The 24796-nt window shown below is 42.9% G+C and overlaps 1 protein-coding gene and 1 long non-coding RNA gene across 3 annotated transcripts in view; one reads left to right on the top strand and one right to left on the bottom strand.

Annotated features, from left to right (window-relative positions):
- GRAMD2B (GRAM domain containing 2B) overlaps positions 1–24796 on the top strand; it is a 136832-nt gene that overhangs the window by 3816 nt on the left and 108220 nt on the right. The window contains exon 1 of one of the 2 annotated variants that reach the window (XM_060636244.3): positions 10014–10260. The exons of the other annotated variant lie outside the window; for it this stretch is intronic. Within the exon in view, the coding sequence (XP_060492227.1) occupies positions 10136–10260 (125 nt within the window). The 5' untranslated portion in view covers positions 10014–10135. Of the gene's footprint in view, positions 1–10013; positions 10261–24796 lie in introns of those variants that run through there. 2 annotated transcript variants of the gene reach the window in all.
- Positions 1–24796, bottom strand: part of LOC145715445 (uncharacterized) — a 77153-nt gene that overhangs the window by 24569 nt on the left and 27788 nt on the right. The gene's annotated exons all lie outside the window — the stretch shown is intronic.

Below are 24796 nucleotides of genomic sequence, written 5' to 3'. Positions count from 1 at the left end.
TACCAACTGAAACATGGATCCATAAGGTTTCATTATGGCTCATAAAAGGGAATATTACTGGCTCATAAAAGGGAAATTCTGATGCATACTACAACTTGGAGGAAACTTGAAAACACGTAGGTGAGGGAGGGGTGCCTGGCTGGCTCAACCAGTAGAGCATGCAACTCTTGATCTCAGGACCATGAGTTCAAGCCCCACCTTGGGTGTGGAGTGTATTTAAAAACAACAACAACAACAACAACAACAACAACAACAACAACAACAAAAAGGTGAAAGAAGCCAGTTACAAAAGATTACATAGAGTACCTCCCATTTATATGAAATATCCAGACTAGCTAGATACTTTCTATCTCTATGTGAAATGTTTCATCCATAGAGACAGAAAACAGTGGTTGCCCAGGGCAGAGAAGCAGGGAGGTAGGAGGATGGAGATTAACTGCCAATGGTTACAAGGTTTCTTTTTGACAAGGAAAATGTTCCAAAAGGAGATGAGGTGAAAAGACAGAGTGAAAAGACAGTACCTCTGTAAACATCCTAAAAATCACTAAGCTAAATACTTTAAACAGATGGACTTGATGTTATATAAACTATACATTAAGGTGTTTTTTTACTCTTCAAAAATAGTTCCTGTAACTAAGGCCCTATGATTTTACTATAAATGTTGGTAACAATAATTATAACAGCTTATTATATAGCTGTTATATTATAAATTATAACTATAAATTATAAAAGCTTATTATGTTTCAGGCAATATTCAAAGTCTTTACAAGTACTAATTCACTTTCCTGACAAACCCGGTAGGCAAAGACCATTATTATTCCCATTTCACAGATTAGAAAACTAAGCTATTAAGAGGCATCATAAGAATTCAAACACAGAGGGGCACCTGGGTGCCTCAGTCGGTTGAGCAGTGGACTCTTGATTTTGGCTCAGGTCACAATCTCACAGTTCTTAGGATCAAGCCCTTGTGTGAGGCTCTGTGCTGACAGCATGCAGCCTACTTGAGATTCTCTCTCTCTCTCTCTCTCTCTCTCTCTCTCTCTCTCTCTCTCTCTAATTACACACAGGTGCTCTCTCTCAACATAAATATTTTAAAAAAGAAAACAATTCAAACACAGAGAGTGTGTGTTTTTAAATAAAATATATACCTGCTCCTGTAATCCAACAGCAAAATATGGGGAGGAAATGCTTGAAATTCAGAGAACTGGGGAAATTTTAAAATATTGTAACAAACGGGGCGCCTGGGTGGCTCGGTCGGTTGGGCGTCCGACTTCGGCTCAGGTCACAATCTCGCGGTCTGTGAGTTGGAGCCCCGCGTCGGGCTCTGTGCTGACAGCTCAGAGCCTGGAGCCTGTTTCTGATTCTGTGTCTCCCTCTCTCTCTGCCCCTCCCCTGTTCATGCTCTGTCTCTCTCTGTCTCAAAAATAAATAAACGTTAATTAAAAAAAAATAATAAATAAATAAAATAAAATAAAATAAAATATTGTAACAAACAGGGGCACCTGGCTGGGTCAGTCAGAAGAGCATGTGACTCTTGTCTCTGGGTTATGAGGTCAAGCCCTATGGTGGGTATAGAGATTACTTAAAACTAAAAAAAAAAAAAAAAAAAAAAAAACTTTAACATAAAATAAAATATAATAAACGACAGAGCTTAAGAAAGTTAAAGCCTAAGAGCAAAATAATTTTTTTTTTAGTTACTTCACACAACAGCAGTGGAAGATGAAAGGCTGTAGATGACATGGCCATGTCCCTCTCTTGTCCTACACGAAAACAATATTAGTGGCTCAGTCGGTTAAGCATCTGACTTCACCTCAGATCATGATCTCGCGGCTCGTGGGTTCGAGCCCCCTGTCACATCCTCTCTGAGAAGGGCTCATGACTTCAGAGGAGGAATTAACCTCCTCTCCAATTGTGATCACAGAAGCCACAGACCAAAGGGGCTTGAGAGGAAGGAACAAGGGACTTGAGATATGACCTACTTCATTAGTTAGACTGAGCATTCCAGGCTGCTTGGGGGGGCCATTAGCACCAATGTCAATACCCCATGGGCACAAATTGGTAGTACTTGATCTCTCTCTCTCTCTCTCTCTGCGATTAGATTTTCCACAAGCCACATGCAGGCCCACAGCTGATGTCACATTCCAGAGAAGGAAATTATATCTTTGGATTGTATTATAATAAGACCACTCAACCATATCGCTAGTATCTTCTGCATGCCTCCTGAGTACGGGCTTCATGCTTAAGCTGTATGTTATTGTAACAAGTCCTCTCCAGAGCCTTTTGAGACTGATACTGTTATTGCCATTTTTCCAGATGTTTGGAGAGGTTAAGAACCTTTCTAAAATAACACAGCAAGGAAACAATGGAGCTACCCTTCCAATGCAAATAACCTACCCTCCAAACACACATTATAAATCACTCTAGAAATGTGGATACATTCACAACATACTGAAACCGGTTTTCCATATACAGCTATTCCAAGATGAAGTCTGAATTTCAGGGCAACTCCACCAGAATACACACTTTTTTGCCCAAAAGTTACTAGCATACACTTAAGAGTATAAAATTAATTATATTAATAATAACCTGAGGAGCACCTGGGTGGCTCAGTCAGTTAAGTGTCTGATTATTTTTAATTTAATTTAATTTAATTTAATTTAATTTAATTTAATTTTGTTTTAATTTTAGAGAGAGCGTGCGCAAACAGGGGAGAGGGGCAAAGGGAAATAGAGAAAGGGAGAAGGAATCTCAAGCAGGCTCCACACTCAGCATGAAGCTCCATGCAAGACTCAATCCCACGATACTGGGATTATTACCTGAGCTGAAATCAAGTCACACACTTAACCAGCCGAGCCAACCAGGCGCCCTTTTTTTTTTTTTTTTTAAGTTCATTTATTTATTTTGAGGGAGAGATAAAGCATGCACACACAGGTGGGGGAGGGACAGAGAGAGAGGGAGAGAGAATCCAAAGCAGGGTCCACACTGCCAGCACAGAGCCTAATGCAGGGCTCGGACACAGGGCTTGAACTCACAAAAGGTGAGATAATGACCTGAGCCAAAATCAAGAATCAGATACTTAAGGGGCGCCTGGCTGGCTTAGTGGGTTAACTGTTAAAGTCGTGGTTTCAGCTCATGATATCACGGTTAGTGAGTTCGAGCCCCAGGGCAGCTCTCTGCTGACAGCACGGACTCTGCTTGGAATTCTCTGTCTCCCTCTCTCTCTGCCTCTCTCTCTCTCAAAAATGAATAAATATTAAAAAAAAAAAAATACTAACCTGAACACAGCATAATCCACCAGATAAATCTTAAAGCACAAATACCTGTAACACTGCTCAATTGTAGAGGAAATTTAGTGTATTTTTAAATGCATATTCACAATCCATGCCTCTGGAAAGTTCAGTTTTGAAGCTGTGATGTTTATCTGGTGTTTCCAGTTTGGTCTTGTGCCCCAGCATCCCATTCCTACACCTCAAGGAGGAAGGGCGGGGGGGGGGGGGGGGGGGGGGCCGAGATATAGGCATGAGTTTCCCACCCCCCACCCAGCTGAGCACCAGTAAGCATATTAGGTCCCTATTTGTGGACTTCAGAATGGCTAGACATAATAACCAAAGATAGTCATCATTGAACAAGACTTAAATTCTTGGAACTACAGACCTTGTTTCATTGAAGAAAAAAACTCGGGTTTAAGGAGAGAAAATTAGGGCTAGAGAAGACTTTCAACACCATGTAAGCTGGCAGTGTTAAACTCAAAAGCACGTTTTTGAGAACTCAGTGAATCAAAGCAGGCAGAATGAGCCATGGAGAGGGCTGAGAGCAGAGGCAGCCTGCAGAGATCAGCCCCGCCACAAGGGGGCACTACTACTTCGTATCAGCCAACTATTACCACACTTGCAGATCCGATTTTCTAGGCAAGGTCAGAGAAAAATGTTTTCTGTGAAATGCACAAGAAATTTCTACTTATGAAACATGGCAAAGGCCAAACAGCAGATGTCACCAGGCCAAATCTAGCCTAATATCTTTTCATTCAATAGCAAGGAAAAAAGTGCGGAGATGTTCATTGAACTTACCAAAAGGGAGAGGTCAAATTCATTGTCCTTTTCTACCTCAGAACGTCTTTTACAGCCTCTGCTTATAAAGATATAACATGTGACTGGGGCACCTGGGTCCGACCCTGGCTCAGGTCATGATCTCACCGTTCGCGGGTTCGAGCCCCACATGTGGGGGGAGCCTGCTTGGGATTCTCTCTCCCTCTCTCTCTGCCCCTCCCCCACTCGCGTTTTCTCTCTCGAAATAAACTTTTTTTTTTTTTAAAGAAAGATATAATGTGTGACTTACTGGAGAGCATCAGAAAAATGAGATATTCGAATCATCGGTGGTCTTGCTTCAGGCTGTCAGCATCTGTCTTGTTTGGTTTTCGTAATCTCAGTTTCCGTGGGAGGAGATAATAAGGTCTCTTCAATCTTTATTTTACATGTATTCTACCTACTGCCATTTTTTTCCAGTGTGTGTGCTACTGTTATAGCTGTATTTATATAAATATCCTACTCCAGGTGTTTATCTTTGATTGCCTGATCTTTGTTTTAGTTTTCACACACAAAAATGAAAGCTACGGCAAAGGCAAGCAGCACCCTGAGCAGCGGCCACGTCTAAACAGCTGAAGGGGTCAAACACGGCAGGTGGGTGCCTGCGGATGTGGATTCCTGCACAGTGGACAACTGCCATTAATCTTAAAAATAAAGCGACAGAATTCACGGTTTCTCTCTGTGGTCGTGTGCCTTTGGAACTTCATTCCTGCTTGACCATAAGGTCCAAACATAACGACTAGCAAATTTTGAAACATTTAGCATAGACAGCCCCTAACCAGAAGTGAAGTTCAGGGGGCACGCCACCGCTGGATCCCACACTGACGCGGGTTCACATTGTCCATGCCACCAGCATCTGGGCATTTAAAACCTGACTGTCCTTGACTAATGAGTGATGTTCAGCATCTTTTCATGTGACTGTTGGCCGTCTGGATGTCTTCTTTGGAGAAATATTTGTTCATGTCTTTTGCCCATTTTTTAATTGGATTGTTCAGTGGTGGGTTTTTTTTTGTTTTGTTTTCTTTTGTTTTTATGTTGACTTGTGTAAGTTCTTTATAATTGGTGGTTACCTGAGGGGAGGTAGGTGAGAGGATGGGTGAAGTAGGTGGTGTAGATTAAGAATACATTTATAGGGGGGCGCCTGGGTGGCTCAGTCGGTTAAGCGTCCGACTTCAGCCCGGGTCACGATCTCGCGGTCCATGAGTTCGAGCCCCGCATGGGGCTCTGGGCTGATGGCTCAGAGCCTGGAGACTGCTTCCGTTCTGTGTCTCCCTCTCTCTCTGCCCCTCCCCCGTTCATGCTCTGTCTCTCTCTGTCTCAAAAATAAATAAACGTTAAAAAAAATTAAAAAAAAAAAAAGAATACATTTATAGGGGCACCTGGGTGGCTCAGTGGTTGAGCAACCAACTTCGGCTCAGGTCATGATCTCACAATTCGTGAGTTCGAGCCCCGCATCGGGCTCTGTGCTGACAGCTCAGAGCCTGGAGCCTGCTTCAGATTCTGTGTCTCCCTCTCTGTCTCTGCCTCTCCCCCACTCGCACTCTGTCTCTCAAAAATGAATAAACGTTAAAAAAATTAAAAAAAAAAAAGAATACATTTATAGTGATGAGTACTGAGTAATGTATTGACCTGTTGAATTGCTATACTGTACACGTGAAAGTAACACAGCACTGTGTGTAAACTATACCAGGACTAAAAACAAAACAAAACAAGTGTGCCTGGGTGAGCATCCGACCTCAGCTCAAGTCAAGATCTCACGGTTCATTGAGGTTGAGCCCTACGTCAGGCTCACTGCTATCAGATCAGAGCCTACTTCAGTCCTCTGTCCTCTCTCTGCCTCTCCCCCACCCATGCTTGCTCATGCTCTCTCTCTCGCTCTCTCTCAAAAAATAAACATTTTTTAAATTTTTGTTTATTTTTTGAGAGAGACAGAGCACGAGCGGGCGAGGGGCAGAGCGAGAGGGAGACACAGAGTCTGAAGCAGGCTCCAGGCTCTGAGCTGTCAGCACAGACCCCAACACAGGGCTCGAACTGACAGACCACAAGATTACGATCGGAGCCGAAGTCAGATGCTTAACTGAGTCACCCAGGTGCCCCAAAAAATACACACTAAAAAAAAACAAAAAAAAAACTTGCAGGTCTCTAGGGAGAACATACACACTGCCCTTTTCTACCACTTTCTGCTGGCTTCTAGCCCCACCTCACAATTTTACTTGCTTTCCAGGCTCTTGACGGTACTTGAGTATGTGACCCCTGCTCTCCACTTTCAGCAAACCTCATCTTTGACACAATTTCTTCTGATAAGAAAAGAATTCGCATCTTACATAAGAGCTCAGTCAATACGGCTTCAACCACTTCAGAGTTGTTTCCCTAAGACTGATAGCTGCTGCATGAATGAAGTAATTGTATCACCAAGACGCTTGAGGTCATTTTCTGCTTTCAAAGTATCATGTCCATGGCCTTCAAATTCAGTTTGCAACTTTGTATTCCTACTACCTATGAGATAAAGCTTGAACTAGCCACTGGCGTTCGGGGTCCTTCATCACTCAGCCTCCACGTAAGTGTTCGAAACGATTACCTTCCTCACCAGTCTCCACTCACACACACACCTGGTCAGAGTCTAATTATTTGGTCATGAACTCCCCTCCCTTCCCCTTCTGCCTTTCCAATCTCTCCTCATCCCTCAGAGTTTAACTCACACTCCACCTGTCCCTGTAGGCTTTTCTAAATCTTCCCAGATTCGGGGCGCCTGGGTGGCTCAGTCGGTTAAGCGTCCGACTTCAACTCAGGTCACGATCTTGTGCTCCGCGAGTTCGAGCCCCGCGTCGGGTTCCGGGCTGATGGCTCAGAGCCTGGAGCCTGCTTCCGATTCTGTGTCTCCCTCTCTCTCTGCCCCTCCCCTGTTCATACTGTGTCTCTCTCTGTCTCAAAAATAAATAAATGTTAAAAATAAAAAAATAAATCTTCCCAGATTCAAAGATCTTGCCTCCTCTTAAACGTAAATAAATAATCTCTCCTCCTTTTATATGCTTAACATATAAACACTTGTTGAATGAACGAATGAATTGCAGCAGGGCCGCATTCTTATGGCCACTTAATTATGGCCAAGTTGCTTAACCGTTTTTAAGATAAAGTTTCATCGTCTGTAAAAATGTGGTTTGGACAAGGATTGACTGAGCTGTTATTTTAAAATTACCTAGCAGAGATGCTACATAGACTCAAAAGATATTAGGTAGTCCACAGATGGGAGAAGTAATAGTCTGGTTTACTGCCTTCCTTCCTGCTGTATTGTTAGTTAACTTTTCAGTTATGTACAGTGTCTCTTTCTAGCTTCGTGATTGGAGAAGGACCCATGTTTAAAAAATTTTTTGCATCATGCACTGTGGCTAGCAGGCAATTTTGCTAATAAAACTTTGTTGAGGAGTCAGTAGCTTCTCTACTGAAAAATATGTCCAAAGACTGCCTGGTGACACTGGAATTTCCTCCTTTAGAGACATCCTCTCTTAAGTTAAGCAGTGCCCCAGCTAAAATCCAACCGTGCCTGGGAGATAGTAACAAAGTCTGTTGCATCAGCTATGAATACATGTGCCGTTTAGACTTTTTTGTTTACAAAGAGCAGAAACTGGCTCGCAGGTTGTTGCTCTTATATGAAGTATGATATTGGTTTATTTAATCCAACACCTTAGTAAAACTTAGTTTATCTGATGTCTTTCCAACATTAGCATAGAGATAAGGGGGAAAGGAGAAATACAGATATCGCACTATCAAAGAGGACAAAGAAAAGCTGGGCAAAGCGCACCATCGGAATTGCAGCCAGAAGGCGCTAGGAACCAGTGTGAGCAGGGAAGCATGGGTGGCTCAGTCAGGTGAGTGTTTGACTTGACTCAGGTCATGGTCTTGTCTGGCGGTCCGGTCCGGGAGTTCAAGCCCTGCATTGGGCTCCACGCTGAAAGTACAGAGCCTACTTGGGATTCTCATTCTCTCCCTCTCTCTCTGCCCCTTCACTACTTGCACACTCTCTCTCTTTCTCTCTCAAAATAATAAATAAATAAATTTTTTTAAAAAGTGGGGGGGGGGGGGGTGGCGCCTGGGTGGCTCAGTGGCTTAAGCATTCGACTTTGGCTCAGGTCATGATCACGCCGCCCATGAGTTCGAGCCCTGCGTCTGGCTCTGTGCTGACAGCTCAGAGCCTGGAGCCTGCTTCAGGCTCTGTGTCCCCCTTCTCTCTCTGCTCCTCTCCCACTCATGCTCTGTCTCAGTCTCTCAGAAATAAACAAATGTTAAAAAAAAATTAAAAAAAGAAAGAAAGAATGAACCAGCATGACCAGCTGTAGCGGTTTGCCCCACACTGAGCAGACACAGTAAGGCCTTCAGGGCTGAAACCAGAAACTCCTGGACAAACTGGGATAAGTTGGTCACCCTATTAGGAACCACTAAAATCCCAGCAAAAGACATACTTCCTTTAATTTCAAAAGTGTACTTAGAGTCAGTGCTGCACACAGAGCAGCACAAACCTGTCCCTGGCTGGTGACCAGCTGGTTAGAGAAAAGGGCTAACGAGGCCAAGGCTAAAGATTTGATCTCCCGGGGAAACTTTGCTCTCTTCCACAGTCTGTGACTCACTCAAACCACCATTCGCCAATGCCAGTACGTGTGGCCACTCTGGACCAAATCCTTCACTACTGCTAGGAACATGGGTGGTGGGACACAGACGTTTTCCTTGTGCGTGAACACAGAGTGAGTGAATAACGTCACATAAAGAAACTCACCTGCTGAACTTCCTGCTTAAATGGGTTCTAAATAACAATAACACATAGCAGTATGGCAAATTTCCACAGCATTTTCTCCTAGATTTCATTCCCCTTTTTTTTTTTTAATGTTTTATCTATTTTTTGAGAGAGGGAATGTGAGCGGGGGTGGAGGGGCGGGGAGGGGGAGACAGAGGATCCCAAGCAGGCTCTGTGCTGTCAGCTCAGAGCCCGGTGCAGGGCTCGAACTCACAAGATCGTGACCTGGGCTGAAGTTGGACGTTCAACTGACTGAGCCATCCCAGGTACCCGAGTACTGTGAGACAGGCATAGCAGACACCACGCTCAGCAGGCTGGAGATAACCGGAGGTTACACAGCCAGAAAGCAACACAGATGGAACTGGAACCCTCACCTCCTACGGATTATTTGTTTGTCTTTCTGGTGGTGGTGGGGGTGGCAGTGAAAGAGGTCACGGCTGCCCATAACCCAGCAAAATACACAGCCTGAATCCTGAGCTTCTCTTTGTACGTTTCCCCTTCCATAAGAATTCCAGAACTCTTGGAGCGTCTGGGTGGCTCAGTCGGTTGGGCGTCTGACTTCGGCTCAGCTCATGATCTCGCGGTCTGTGGGTTCGAGCCACGTCGGGCTCTGTGCTGACAGCTCAGAGCCTGGAGCCTGCTTCAGATTCTGTGTCTCCCTCTCTCTGCCCCTCCCCTGCTCATGCTCTCTCTGTCAAAAATAAATAAACATTAGAAAAAAAAGGAATCCCAGAACCCTTCAGGTCCCAAGGACCATGAAGCACAGCCCCCGAGCTCTTGCGAGTCTTGCCAAACTTGCCCAAGTGTGGGCTGTGGCGTGCTGGTGGGCTGGTTATCTCCTGCACGCATGAAGGCATAAAGCACGTCCACATTCTCCACCCCAGGGGTCAGGCCCAGGAGATACTGCTGACAGTTTCTGCACCCCACTTTTTATGTGTTCACTTTCCCGGACATTTTGCTGCCTAAACCCAGAGTTGTGTGGTGTTCATATTAGTAAACCGAAAGCTGAATTTCCCAAACACGTTTATTTTTCCCTTCAGAGCAAATGTGGGCAGGATGAAAACCACTCTGTGTCATACTTCCACGTTACTCATTAACCGACTTCAAAAAAAAAAAAAATAGCCTCAGCCAGATTAGGCATGAAGAGTTTCCTGCACTGGGGGAACGGAGCAAAGCCAAACGCAGGGATTTTCACATCATCGGAGGTGGGGGATTCAGAAATGAGCCTTTGAGCTTATTTCCTGACCTGCCGATCGGCACGGGCGCAATGGTGAAGAAAAGGCTGTCTTCCAGTGACACGGTGTTCCGGTTTGACATTCCGGGCAGCCCAAGAAAGGCAGGCACCGAGGCCCCACACAGCGCCACAGACTGCCCCAGCTCTGTGCTTCTCAGGTGGGTACATCTCGCGTGTCACCTTGGTGGCCTCAGCCACCTGACAGGTGTTCTGGGGAGAGCTCCTTCCTCATCCTCTGCCAAGGGGAAGGACAAGGCACAAGCCGAGGCATCTGGGCCAGTGGACTGGAAGGGGGTACACAGCAAAGAATGTGACTTGCTGAGCAAATAGAGCTATGACCATTATTAAGGGAAAATAATCGTTAGTGCCTTCTTTAGGACTTTTTTAGTACTAGATGACTAGCCAGCTCTGCCATTCTTTAATTCCTGATCACTTTCAGGTTCATAGGAACTGAAGCCCAAATAGTTGAGCCCAAAACCTTACTTTGGTGTCAGAATTACTGTGTTAATATCAAAAAAGTAAATGCAGGGGCTTTCTAAATTAATTATCGAAACAGTATTAGCTGTGGGGTGTGGTTCAACTACTTACCATATAGTGATTTATAGCTGCTTTGGCCTGATTCAGAACATGCTCTTTTTAGCTATAAATATTAATGCCTATATTAACATCACTCTGATAATTACATTTTTTTAAATGTTTATTTATTTTCAAAGAGAGAGCATGTGTGCGTGCATGCACAGGGGAGGGGCAGGGAGAAAGAGAGAGAATCCCAAGTAGGCTCCTGATGTCAAGACACAGCCGGATGCGGGGCTGGAACTCACAAATTGCGAGATCAAACCAAGAGTCAGACGTTTAACGGACCGAGCCACCCAGGCGCCCTTAATAATTACATATTTTTAATGAAAATTTGTGTTGCTAACTCTTTATTCATTTTGGTCTCATAATAATTCTCTAGGAACTTACACTTTATAAGTTCCTAGAGATATAATTTGATATAAGAAATCAAACGCAAGTGGAAATCAATTACAAGAAAAAGTTTCTTACCCAACTTTCATGTTACTTCCATTAAGCCTGTCAAGGGAAGGCAGAGAAGTGACCTCCAAACAGGAAGTTGACTTTTTACACAGCACCACAGCCAGAAAGGTGGTCGTTTGTTTTGTTTTTTAATCATTTTAAATCATTTATACAAAAAAGTGCTCAGGGCGCCTGGGTGGCTCAGTCATTAAGCATCTGACTTCAGCTCAGTTCATGATCTCACTGTTCGTGAGTTCAAGTCCCACATCTGGTGAGCCCACTTCTCTCTCTCTCTGCCCCTCACTCACTTGCACCCTCCCTCTCTCTCTCTAAAAAAGAAAAAGTGCTCAAAATTATAGCTTTTAAAAATTAAACAGAAACCAAGAAATCCCACTTCATTTAATGGTGTTTGGGTATCAGAATGTCGGGTTACAGAAACAAGTGAAGACATTTTTTAAAGAAGTTTTAGGGACAAAGAGCCCGAATTTACGCAAAATGTTGCATGATGCACCTATTTTAAGTTAACTTAATTTTTCCATCCATCATTAACATCCATCTATCTGACGTGAATTGTCTGAGCATGAGCACAACTCCTATGACTGAGCATGTCAAATCTTTGTATTACTTTGTATTACTTCCACATTTGAAATGTTTCTCGAATCATTTTGTCTGCTTCATCCATCTCTTGTGTAGGCTGTAATGCAGACGCTTCTAGGAGTTCAAGGTCTAATCAGGCAAAATGAAATTAAAGTACATAAATAAATTTTTTAAATGCAAAAAATACAGAAAATATAATTTAAATAATATGCATATATTATTTAAATAAGTATAAATAAATAGGATAAAAATAAAAACCTGCATCAACCTAAATTCAAGCCCCTTTCAAAAACAGCCCAGGCCTATTTTACCTGCATATCAGAATATTCAACATCAGGGACGCCTGGGTGACTCAGTCAGTTAAGCATCCAACCTTGGCTCAGGTCATGATCTCATGGTTCATGGGTCTGAGGTGCCCACGGACTCTGCACTGACAGCTCAGAGCCTGGAACCTGCTTCGGATTCTGTGTCTCCCTCTCTCTCTGCCCCTCCCTGGCTCATGATCTGTCTCTCAAAAACAAATAAATGTTTAAAAAAAATTTTTTTTAAAGAATAGTCAACATCAAACGTCTATATTAGTAGCTAGAAGCATTTTTTTTTTAATGTGTATCGGAACCAATCTAAAAACATTACACGTATCTCCAAACAGTTTGGGCAATGAAGGACTTTCAGTCTAGGTGAAAAATCTACTTAATGTATTATATATTAAATCATTCAAAATAATTCATGGAAGCACATTGGTCAATTATTTCAGGTAAAAAACAAAAACAAAAACAGGTTAACACTTCCCTTTAACTTCTAACTAAATACTAAGAATCTATGTGGCTGATGTGGGATCCCATTACCCTTTCCATGAACTAGAGCTAAAAGATATTCTGAGATCAACATACTGCTTCAAGTAGGCACAGATACAATTTATGCAGTTTTCTTATTCAATCATTCAACAAAGATTTAGTGTGTGACTATCATACACTAGGCTATGTGGAATGCACAGTGGATACAGTCATGAGCAAGACAGACCTAGTCTCTGCCCTCATAAAGGTTATTAGTTTAATGTCAAAGAGGATAAAAAATTATGAACGCATGAATGCATCCACACATGCATACATAATTCTTGTATTAACATATATTATCATAGGAAACAATTACAGGGCTGATATAGAGAATAAAATAGGGAAAACTAACTTAGATGGGGTGGGAAATAAAGGACTCTTCAAGGAAGTGATAATTCAGCTGTCCAAGAGGATGAAAAAAGAGCCAACCATGGAATGACTGAGAAGGAACACGTTGCCCTGAGGTAGGGAGGATCTTATGTCTTGAGGAACCAGGGGACAGTGGCATCCGATGAAATCGGAGGGAGAAGCATTGGATGTAGGGGTTTAGAATTCTATTTTAACTGCAGTGGGAAACCAATGGGAGGTTTAGAACATGGGAGTATCACGATGTGTTGTTCCCTTTAGAAGGGCATTCTGGCCCGTCTCTGGGTGCTTTCCAGTTTTTTGCTGTGTCAAGAAATACTGCATCCTGCCCATGCCTTGCCATGTGCTTGTGTAAGAGTGTCTGTAAAGTATGGATCCAGCAGAGGAATTGCTGGGTCACAGATTACAGGCACGACTAACCCTGCTCATGATGTCAACCTGTGTTCCAAGCTGGTGTCATTTACGCTCTCACCCACAGCTATTCTGCTGCCTCCACAACATTGGCATTGCCTGGCTTTTAAGTTTTTTCCAATATGGAAGCTGTGAAATGCCATCTCAATGAGGTTTTCATGTTCATTTCCCTGACCCTTTGGGTCAGGAGGCAGGGGAAGATGGGTTACTGCCTTTTTCTTTCTTTTTTTTTTTTTTTTCAGATATTTTTTAATGTTTATTTATTTTGAGAGAAAGAGAATGTGTGTGCACCCACATGCGCATGAGCAGGAGAGGGGCAGAGAAGGAGAGAGAATCCCAAGCAGGCTCCACGCTCAGTGTGGTACCTGACAACAGGGCTCGCTCTCACAGCGAGGTCATGACCTGAGATCATGACCTGAGTCAAAAGTCAACCAACTGGGCCACCCAAGCGCCTCTTATTTTTAGATAGTTTTAAAAACACTTCAGATACTAGATTTTTTGGTCAATTATATGTGGTGTAAATATTTTATTCCAGGATATGACCTGTCTCTTCACATTCTATACCATATCCACATTCTTGTTTCTAATTTATCAACGCATTATTTTCTTTTTTTTTTTTCTTTTTTTTTAATGTTTATTTATTTTTGAGACAGAGAGAGACAGAGCATGAACAGGGGAGGGTCAGACAGAGAGGGAGACACAGAATCTGAAGCAGGCTCCAGGCTCTGAGCTGTCAGCACAGAGCCCGACGCGGGGCTCGAACTCACGGACCGTGAGATCATGACCTGAGTGAAGTCGGACGCTTAACCGACTGAGCCACCCAGGCGCCCCTCAACGCATTATTTTCTTAATGATTTGCACTTCTCATGACTTATGTAAGAAATCCCTCTCTACCCTGGGGTCATTAGAATGTTCTTACATATTTTCTGCTGAAAGTGTGTTTTCTTTCTTCTTTCTGTCATACATTGTTGTTTTAATTACTATGACTTTATAATTAAAAGTTTTGTTGTCTAATGAGACAAGAATCCTTACATAGTTCAGAAGTGATAGGCTACTCTTGACCCTTTTGCGTTTTCATTTACATTTTAGAATCAGTTTATCAAATGAAGATTTATTTTTAATTGAAATTGCATTAAGTCTATTACTCGATTTGATGAAATTGCTTTAAGCCTACTGCTCATTTTAGGGTGTTGAGTATACCTATTCATGCACGTGGTTTGTCCCTCCATTTATTTAGGACTTCTTTAATATCCTTTGATAAAGTTTTAGAATATTCTAGACAAAGACCTTATATGTTGTTAGATTTATTCTTAGGTACTTTACACCTCTGTTGCTATTGGAAAGATGTGTGTGTGTATATATATATATATATATATATATATATATATATATATATAATTGTTAATGTTTATTTATTTCTGAGAGACAGAGCACGAGCGGGGGAGAGGCAGAGAGAGAGGGAGACACAGAATCCGAAGAGGCTCCAGGCTCTGAGCTGTCAGTAAACAGCTAAACAAGGGGCTCAAACCGTGAGATCATGACCTGAGCCGAAGTCGGTTACTTAACCCACTGAGCCACCCAGGCACCCCTGGAAATACATTTTTAATTGCACTTTCTTTTGATGATGTTACAAAGAAATGTAACTAAATTTCTGAGTTTATCTTATATTCAACTTTCTTGCTAAATCTTATTAATTTTAATAATCAATCTGTAAAATCTAAGACATTTTCTTTATAGACAATAACATTATTTGAAATAATAAAAAAATTTGTTTTCACGATTCCATTCTTTACTCCTTCTAAACCTTTATTTTATCACACAAGCAATGAACTCCATGATAATGTTGAGAGTGAGTAGTAATTCCAGACATTCTTGTTTTGTTTCCTATTTTAAATGGAATGCTTTTAACATTTCAGGTTTTATCAGTCCTTTTCTCTCAGGTTAAAAAAGGTCTACCCCCCCCCAAAAAAAATTTTTTTTTAATTAAACAAAAAGGGGGGACTTACTCGGTTAAGCATCTGACTTCAGTTTAGGTCATGATCTCACGGCTCATGAGTTCAAGGCCCACGTCAGGCTCTGTGCTGACGGCTCGGAGCCTGGAGCCTGCTTCAAATTCTGTGTCTTCCTCTCTCTCTGCCCCTCCCCACTCATACACTGTCTCTCTCAAAAAAATAAATAAATAAACACTATTAAAAAAATTAAAAAAAAAAAAAGGTCCCTTCCAATGTTCCAAGATGTCATTGAAACTATTGAATACTTTCCTGGCCTCCACTGAGATGATCCTTGTTTGAAAATCTTTAACATCATTTCCCCAAATATACAGAACATTGGGCAACCTTGAAAAACATGAATTACTCTAACCTCCTCTTTTTTTTCCTGAGAAAAGGTTATTTATTTATTTATTGTTAATGAAGAATAACTGACATACAGTATTGTATTAGTTTCAGATATACAATTTAGTGCCATTTATATACATTATGAAATGGTCACCTTAATAAGTCTAGTTACCACCTGTCACCGTACAAAGTTGTTACAAGATGACTGACTATATTCCCTGTGCTGTACGTTACATCCCCATGCATATCTTATTTATTTTATAACTGGAAGTCTGTACCTCTTAATCCTTTTTACCTATTTCATCCATTCCCCCACTTCCCTCCCCTCTGGTAACTCTCAGTTTGTTCTCTGATCTCATAAGTCTGCTTTGTTTTCTTTGTTTTGTTTTTTAGAATGCACACATAAGCAAAATCATATGGTATTTGTCTTTCTCTGTCAGACTTAATTCACTTAGCATAATACCCTCTAGCCTATCCATATTGCCACAAATGGCAATATTTCAATTTTGAATGGCTAATACTCCACTGTGTGTGTGTATGTGTCCGTGCGCGATATCTTCTTTATCCATTCATCTATTGATGGACATTGAGGCTGCTTCCATATCTTGACTACTGTAAATAATGCTGCAATGAAAAGAGACATGTGTACACCTTTTCAAATAGTGTTTCTGTCTTCTTTGGATAAATATGTAGAAGTGAAATTGCTGCATCCTCCAGTAGTTCCATTTTTAATTTTTTGAGGAAACTCCATATTGTTTTCCATAGTGGCTGCAGCAGTTTACATTCCCACCAACAGTGCATGAGAGTTCCCTTTTTTCTGCATCCTCAATAACACTTGTTATTTCTTGTCTTTTCGATACTAGCCATTCTAACAGACATGAGGTGATATTTCATTGTGGTTTTGATTTACAATTCCCTGACGATCAGTGATGTTGAACATCTTTTCAAGTGTCTGTCGGCCATCTGTACATATTCTTTGGAAAAATGTTTATTCAGGCCCTCTGCCCATTTTTTAATGGGGTTGTGTGTTTTTCTGCTATTGAGTTATATGAGTTCTTTATGTATGTTGGATTTTAAACCCTTATCAGATATATCATTTGTGAATACTTTCTATTCAATAGATTGCCTTCTCATTTTGTTGGTTTCCTTTGCTGTGTGAAACGCTTTTTAGTATGATATAATCCCATTTTTTTAAGTTTGTTTATTTTGAGAGAGAGAGAGAAAAAGCTGAGGAGGGGCACAGAAACAGAGAAATAGGGAGAGAGAAGCTCAGGCAGACTCCGCACTGTCAGCACAGAGCTCGACACGGGGTTCAAACTCATGAACCATCAGGTCACAAACTGAGCAGAAATCAAGAGTTGGACACTTAACCAACTGAGCCACCCGGGGGCGCCTATTTATTTTTCCTTTTGCTCTCTTCGCCTGAGAAGACAGATTAAAAACAAACAAACAAACAAACAAACAAGATCCAAAACGATGAGGCAGCACTAAGCTGGAATGTGGGACCACCGTGGGACCTCAGACTCTTTCTGTGTTCTGCTTTGGGGACTACTCCAGGTTGCAGTCAACAACCCTGTCAGGTCCAAGGTAGCCCTGGAGTCATATGCATCATGTCTCCACCTAGTGGCTCCAATGGTTCTGTTTGTATTCTGCCTACTGTCCCAGCTGCCACCAGTAAGTAGCAGAGGAAGTATTGGCCCTTCTTCTCTCCCTTCCCACCAGTCTTGATTTTTCTTAGCGACGCCCACTCCTCCTGCTATTAGGGAAAGAACAAGAGCACTTTTTGGTACCTAAAGAAGAAGAACACTGTACATGGCATATTATGACCCATTTTCACCAGATGAGCCCATTGTCTCAGCTCCTGCTTGCTGGCGTTGTAGACATAAAGGGTTATATTTAGAACCTGGAGGGAGTAGAGTTCTGGGAAATGGGCTTCCTTCTCCAGGAACAGGGATGAGGAGATAACAGTCAAAGAAAGCAGGACTGTGTTAAGGGGATACAGTAGTAGCAGTGTCCTAAGTGTGGAGTAAGTATTTCAGTGAATGGAGTGTTCTTAGTGGGGAAGGTTCACAGGCAGGACCTGTGAACTCGGCTGAGCCTCAGAGGAGAGTGAAGGGCAGGTTGCCAGAAGGCAGAGAAATGATGGAATACATCAGGATGAATGGGGCTATACAAGTTGGAGCAAGGAGGTAATAAAGGACACAGGAACAGTCCTCTCTGGGAGCAGGTTTAGAATTTTCCCTGCAGGAGAAAACAGAACTCCCCCCACAGCTACCCTAGCCAGGGGAGAAAGGACCTGCAGTCTCATTTCCAAGCTTTGCCAGACACTTCCCCACAGTCTCCTCATACCAGGCACCCAATGTTCTCTCAAAACACATGTTCTATCCTGGCCTCAGGTGTTGAACGTGCTGGAAACCCACGTGACTGCCTCAAAAATTCACACACATCTTGCCTGATGCACTTCCGGAAGGGTGTAGAATAACATCTGGGGAGACTTCCTGCTTCCGCCCCTCAGGAGTAGCAGTCTTTCTTATTTGTTGGCACCATATGCTATATTGGCCACATACCAGAATAGATGGTCAGGAGGAATGTATTTATTATAAACCCAGTGAAGCTTAATCTTCACTCACTCACACAGGCCTCTCCCAAGGCCCTGGGAGTGTCTACAGCAAGCTCTGCACCTAGTCCTACATTTCTGTAAACTTCTCAGACAATCTCTTAACTACAATTACGACTCTCTCTCTCTTCACTCCAATTTTCTCTCTGTCACACTTGCCCTCCAGTCAGGTGGGCAAGGGCATTTTTGGCATTATGAGCTAAGGGGAAGTTGTTTGAAGATACGGTGACTTTGGGATTACTGGAATTGGTCTATGTGAGTTGCCTGTGTACATGAGTTGCTGTTAGCCAACCTGACTCTCCAGAACATTCCACTACCCACTAAAGGCCAGAGATGGCATCATGAGATGAATATGTCCTCCAGGTACCATTTATCAGCAATATGAAGGCAGTGGAAGAAAAACAAGGCTGGAAATGTACAGAACCAGAAGGTAGTCTCTGGCAAACTCTTCTAGTAATCACAGTGTAAATTGTAAGTGGTTGATCTCATTGGCATTGATCTGATCAATGCCAATGACAAACACAAGTTCTCTCCTGTTAGGACTGTAACCTCCATAATGCAGCTGATAGCATTATAAAAGTACACCAAACTTTCTTTTTTCTTTCCTTGTGGTAATTGCATGACTTATGAGAATTTCTGTGTTTATGGGGCAAAAACCCAAGGTAATACTAAAAAAAAAAAAAAAAAAAGCTATTGTCTTTTTAAAGTTATTTTATTTTTTAATATTTATTTTTGAGAGACAGAGCATGAGCGGGGGAGGGGCAGAAAGAGGAGACACAGAATCCGAAGCAGGCTCCAGGCTCTGAGCTGTCAGCACAGAGCCAGACGCGGGGCTGGAACCCACAAACCGTGAGATCATGACCTGAGCCGAAGTCGGATGCTTAACTGATGGACCCACCCAGGCGCCCCATAACAGACTTAAAAAAAAAATCAATCAGCTTCACTTACATGCCTTCATCTCTCTCTCCTTCTCCCCTCCTTGTCTAAGGTAATGCTGGGCAAGCATACCTGAGCTACAAGTTCTAAGAGTTGCCTCCATGGGTCACTTTGTGGAGTTACAGGAGGGCAAGTTGTCCAGCCCTGCTGAGAAGTACATGAAGGATGAATGAGTACCTGTCTAGAGCCAAGAGCAGTACTAATAACCTCTTCTATTTGCACAGTGGCTTTTACTCATGGGAGCTTTTTACAGATGTGACTTTACAAACCTTAGTGGCTTTTCGCTATGATTGATGGAGTACGGTCATTACTGTCTACATTGCTTAGATATGAAAGCAAGGAACAGAAAAAGGAAAAAAGGTTTTCTGTTGTGGCTGCATGGCAAAATTAAGCTAATGACATTAGTTCAGGTAGTGAATGCACAGCCAGATAGGTGGCCAAATGGCATTATCCAAGTTCACCGATCAATTTGTTTGCCTGGCGTGACTTCAAATTATTTGGGCTATTTCAGAAAATCAAATCCATCACCAGGGGTCATTGAATTCAGTTTCTTCAGCCCACCCAGGGGGACTTTGATGACCTCAGAAGGGACACCGGTTTCAGAAGTAGGCATGCGACTCGCTTTGAAAGAACAAGGTTAAGGGAGCCACCCTGGGATTCTCAGTTCTATACTGACCCATTATGTGGTTCTGTTGGTTCCCGTTCAATTCATTTGTAAAAAGACAAAGGTATTGGTCCTAGGTACTTTTCGGGAGTGGTGAAAGAACAAGTGTCATGGGTAATTTCATTTAACCAACATTTCTGGAACACTGTTTCTGTAATCGCTGTAAGGGGACACGCTATACAGAGCCCTGTCTGGTGCGCATCTGGTTTCATCACTCACTGGCAGAGTAAACTCTCTGTGCCTCGCTTTCCTCAATGGTAAAAGGGAAACAATGGTAGGACTGTGGGGAATATGAAACAAGGTAACACATAAAGTGCCTGGCACACAGCAAATGTTCTAACGCTAGCCGTGGTTATTGTAAGGCAGTAGGGATGATCCATAGAGAGATAATGGTATATTTAGTCACCACCAAGCACTCTTAGAGGCTGGAAGTACATTCTTTGCTCCCTATCCCTAGCATCTGGCACGTAGGAGAAACTATAACGAGAAGGGAGCCTTGTGAAGTAAATTAATGGCTAAAGACCCAGCTCCCACTTCCAGAGGCTCCAAATTCTGTTGGTGATGGGCACACGCACACACACACACATACACACACACACACACACACACACACACACACACACACACACACACACAGGCTCCTGTACAAAGCAGGCAATGTGCATGCACTATGAAGATTACATTATTACCCTCACTCTCTAATCTATAATTTCGCACAGCATGTTGATGGCTTATCCCCATGTTGCAAAACTTACATCTAGAAATGACTGCACATTTCAAATGCTAAGTGCCACAGAATAAACCTTACCTGGTGTAAAAAATACTAATAGCTGTCAGGACTACCCTGGAGAAAAAGAAACCTGTTTTATTATTGCCAACAAACCCACAGGGGCAGAACAATATGCCATGAACAAACCTGACTCCAAACATGCTCCTGTGAAAAGGAAAGAAACCCAGAAGCAGGAATGGTGAAGTCATTCAGCTGTGTGCCTTTATCCCACACACTTGTCCTCTGGACACTGGGAAATTCGTGTGTGACCTGGCCGCTTTCCCTGGTCCCACCTCCAGCTCCAGGAAGCCCCCACTCCAGCCACGGACACTAGTTCTGTCTTTGCACCTTCTGACCTGCCCACAACACTCTGGCAGGGTAAATTCTGTGCCATCCCTCAAACCTGGACCTTCAGAAAGCCTCCCCCGGCAGCTGACTCCATGGTACATTCTATCTTCTGCTGTCTTCCACGACAGCATTTACCACACACTGAATGGCTCCTGTTACCTTTGTCTTTCTTCCTCATCCTGCTGCCTTGTTTCTAACCAACCTTTCAGCACAGTTCCTGGCACGAAATAGACAACTATCAGTGTCACATGGCTGAATAAATGGTGGTGGGTGTTACAACAATAAACCGCTCCCCTGAGTTAACAAGCAAGGCTGGTCCTTGCTGGGGTGCTGCTGACCTAGCCCCGGGAAGGCCGAAGGCTCAGCAGAACAGTTAGGGCACACAAGTCAGCCATCGGCTCAGTGTGGAAGAGTAGCTAGTGGCCAAGCCAAATGATGCATCAGACCTCTGACTCATAGTCCTGGACCCTTTCAGTGTTCCACAGTGATTTATTATTAGATCTGAACTGGTATTCGCCTCAGCTGTGGCCCCAAATGTTTCATCCCTGCAACTGGGAAAAGAAGGAAAAAATTACAAGGAGCAATAGAATGGCTGAGGTTTCTGTTTGCATAAATTTAAGCGCAAACTTAATTATTTTTATGTTTTTAATGTTTATTTATTTGTGAGAGAGAGAAAGAGAGAGAGAGAGAGAGCGGGAGAGGGGCAGAGAGAGAGGGGGACACAGAATCCGAAGCAGGCTCCAGGCTCTGAGCTGTCCGCACAGAGCCCGACGCACGGCTCGAACTCAAGAACTGAGAGACCATGACCTGAGCCAAAGCTGGATGCCACCCAGGTGCCCCAGTGCAAACTTAATTTTAACTTACTTTCATGTTGAATTAAGTTTAAAAATAAACCTAATTATTATAAAATTGCATTAAATTAGATATGAGAGAAAAAAGAATTTAATAAGGCATTCATTTTTAATTTAATGAATAATCCCTCTCACCCGCCACACGCTTTCATACCTTCCTGCCTCTGCACTTGTTTGCTCTCTGCCCGGAATGACATTTCCCTCCAACAGTATTAAATCAGCAAATGTTTATTGTGTAATAAGGTACCAGCAATCCAGTGGTGAATACAACAGGGGTGGTCCATGTTCCAACATTGCTTTCATGAGAGGAAGACACACGTAAATAGGATTTTGAGCATCGTGCATAGGAGAGTACAGGGCACAGGTAAATGGAGCAAAGGGACTGAACCTAGCCTTCAGGTCACAAAGCAGCACCTGGGGATATGCAGTTTGCAACATAAAAAAGAAACGGCAACTGTGGGTCATGATAAAGGTGTTAGCTAACCCTACTCTAGTAATCATAATGCAATATACAAATGCATCAGAGCACCGGATTGCACAGGTCCAACTTTCACAATGTTATGTGTCAATTATAGCTCAATAAAAATAATAACTAAAAAAAAAAAAAAGAAATTAAATATGAGAGCTGAATGTGGGGCAAGGAGACAACACAGAAAACAGCTAGAACCCAACACTGAAGAAATAGCATTTGCTATTCTCTGTGCAACAGAAGAATGCATTTCAAATTGCTGAAAGAACCCTGAGTCTCTGGAGCAAAGAGATGGAGAGGGGAAGTCAGAGAAAATAAGGCAGAGCTCAGACACACTTTCCTCAAAGAGTAAAAATGAGGGACACCCGGGTGGCTCAGTCGGTTAAGTGCCTGATTCTTGATTTCAGCTCAGGTCATGATCTCGTGGTTCATGGGATCGAGCCCCGCATCAGGTTAAGTGCTGGCAGGGTGGAGCCTGCCTGGGATTTAGGGCTCCCCCCCCCCTCTGTCTCTCTCTCTCTCTCTCTCTCTCTCTCTCTCTCTCTCTGTCTCTCTTTCTCTCTGCCCCTCCCCTGCATGTGCGCTCTCTCATGCCCTCTCTCTCAAGATAAATAAACAAATTTTTTTAAGTTAAAAAAAAAAAAGAGTATAAGTGAAACTCAAAGGCTTAATTCAGTCCCAAGATCCAAACAAAATAAAACACCCGAGAGAAATAATAACATCCCTATTTCTCTTCCTGTCGGAGATAGTATCCAGTTGATGTAGACTTTGAGTTAGCAGTGACTCTTTCAACATGCCACGTTTGGGGAACAGAAGACATTCATTTCTCCTTTGTGGCTGTGTATCACATCACCACACAGGCTCTGCCCACTGACCTTTGCCTGACTCCATGCTACCCAACACGCAAAAGCCAATGCAATTCCAGATCACTCATTTACCGGAACACGAAATCGACAAGGAGGCTCACTCCAAACTGAGGAAGAACGGCCAACACAGGCTCTATGAGTTACCGACTGCTTCACAGCACATTACACCAAAACGTTACCCCTTAAAAACATAAATGTTTATTATCTTACGCAGTCTCTGTGGCTTTTGAATCTGGAAGGGAAAAGCTGGGTAGTGCTAGCTTAGGGTCTCCCATGTGTTGCAATCAGCCATCAACCAAGGCCGCAGTCATCCAAAGGCTGGATTGGGGCTTCGGGGTGTGTTTGCAAGCGACTCGTTTGGTTAGTACTGGTGTCTGTAGGAGGCTTTCAGTTCCTCTCCAAGTGGATAGAGGGCTGTTTACAACATGGCAGCTGGCTTCCTCCAGAGCAGGTGATTCATGAAAACAGAGGAGTGTGAAAGACACGACGTCTTTTATGACCCAGTTTCTGAAATACACCACCATTTTTGCAATATCCTGTTGATTAAACAGGTCAGCCCTGTGGATTCAGTATGCAAGGGGACAATACAGGGTGAGGGTACCAAGAGAGGGGGATCATCTGGGGCCATCTTAGAGGATGGTCACCACAAGAGCTATTGGATGACACCAAAGCTGCCACATGTTTCTAATCTGAAGGCAGTGAGAGCAGCCTTAGAATTGTGCAGGCCTGTATTTGATCACAATGCTGGTATTTGCCATTTCACCTTAATCCAGCGATCTGAACTTTCTAAACCTCAGCTTTCTCATTTGTGACACGGAAAATATAACACCTACCTCTGAGGACTATTATGAGCACTAAGTATGGATAATATATTGTTGCTGGCAAGTAAGAGCACTCAAGAATCGCTAACTATTATAGTAACAAAGTAGGCGAAATGTTACTATGGCGACACAGTTGGAAGTCATTATCCACACAACCCTGTGTCAAACTCTAAGGGTTTTTTTTCGATTTGTTTCTTTGTCCCCATCCATTCTTTTATAACTTATAAACGCCTTAAAGCTAAACGCAGGGTGGGGGCAGTACATAACGCTAAAAAATAAGTATTTCTATTAATATATTTGGAAAGACGTGGACACCATGAAAACTCTAACATCTAAACCTGAAGAACCCAGCAGATGTCAGGCTAGTGCATTTTTCCCATGTGGCCCAAGTCCCCAATTATGATGACCTTAAAAGAACATGGAAATAAGGTAAGTGAGGGGGAAAGTATGGAGCTCGGTTGTTTTTTCAAAATCACAATTGTTCTGAAGGGGAAAATGTGATTATCTCTAGGAAAACAACCCAAGTTCAAGTGGTCAAGAAATATGTTCTTCACTGAGAAATTTGAGAGTTTGTGTTCTGGCTTTGTTGCAAACTTTTCCAAACTTAGCTTCTTCACCAGTAAAATACGAGTACAGACACTGAGAAGAAGCTTCTTCATGGTTGTACTTAGAATATTACCTCTCTAGGGGCGCCTGGGTGGGTCAGTCAGTTGAGCGTCCGGCTTCGGCTCAGGTCATGATCTCGGGGCTTGTGAGTTCGAGCCCCATGTTAGGCTCTGTGCTGACAGCTCAGAGC

The sequence above is a fragment of the Panthera onca genome, chromosome A1 (assembly GCF_046562875.1).
Source record: "Panthera onca isolate mPanOnc1 chromosome A1, mPanOnc1 haplotype 2, whole genome shotgun sequence".
Lineage (NCBI taxonomy): Eukaryota > Metazoa > Chordata > Mammalia > Carnivora > Felidae > Panthera > Panthera onca.
This window is presented reverse-complemented; position numbering and strand designations above follow the sequence as displayed.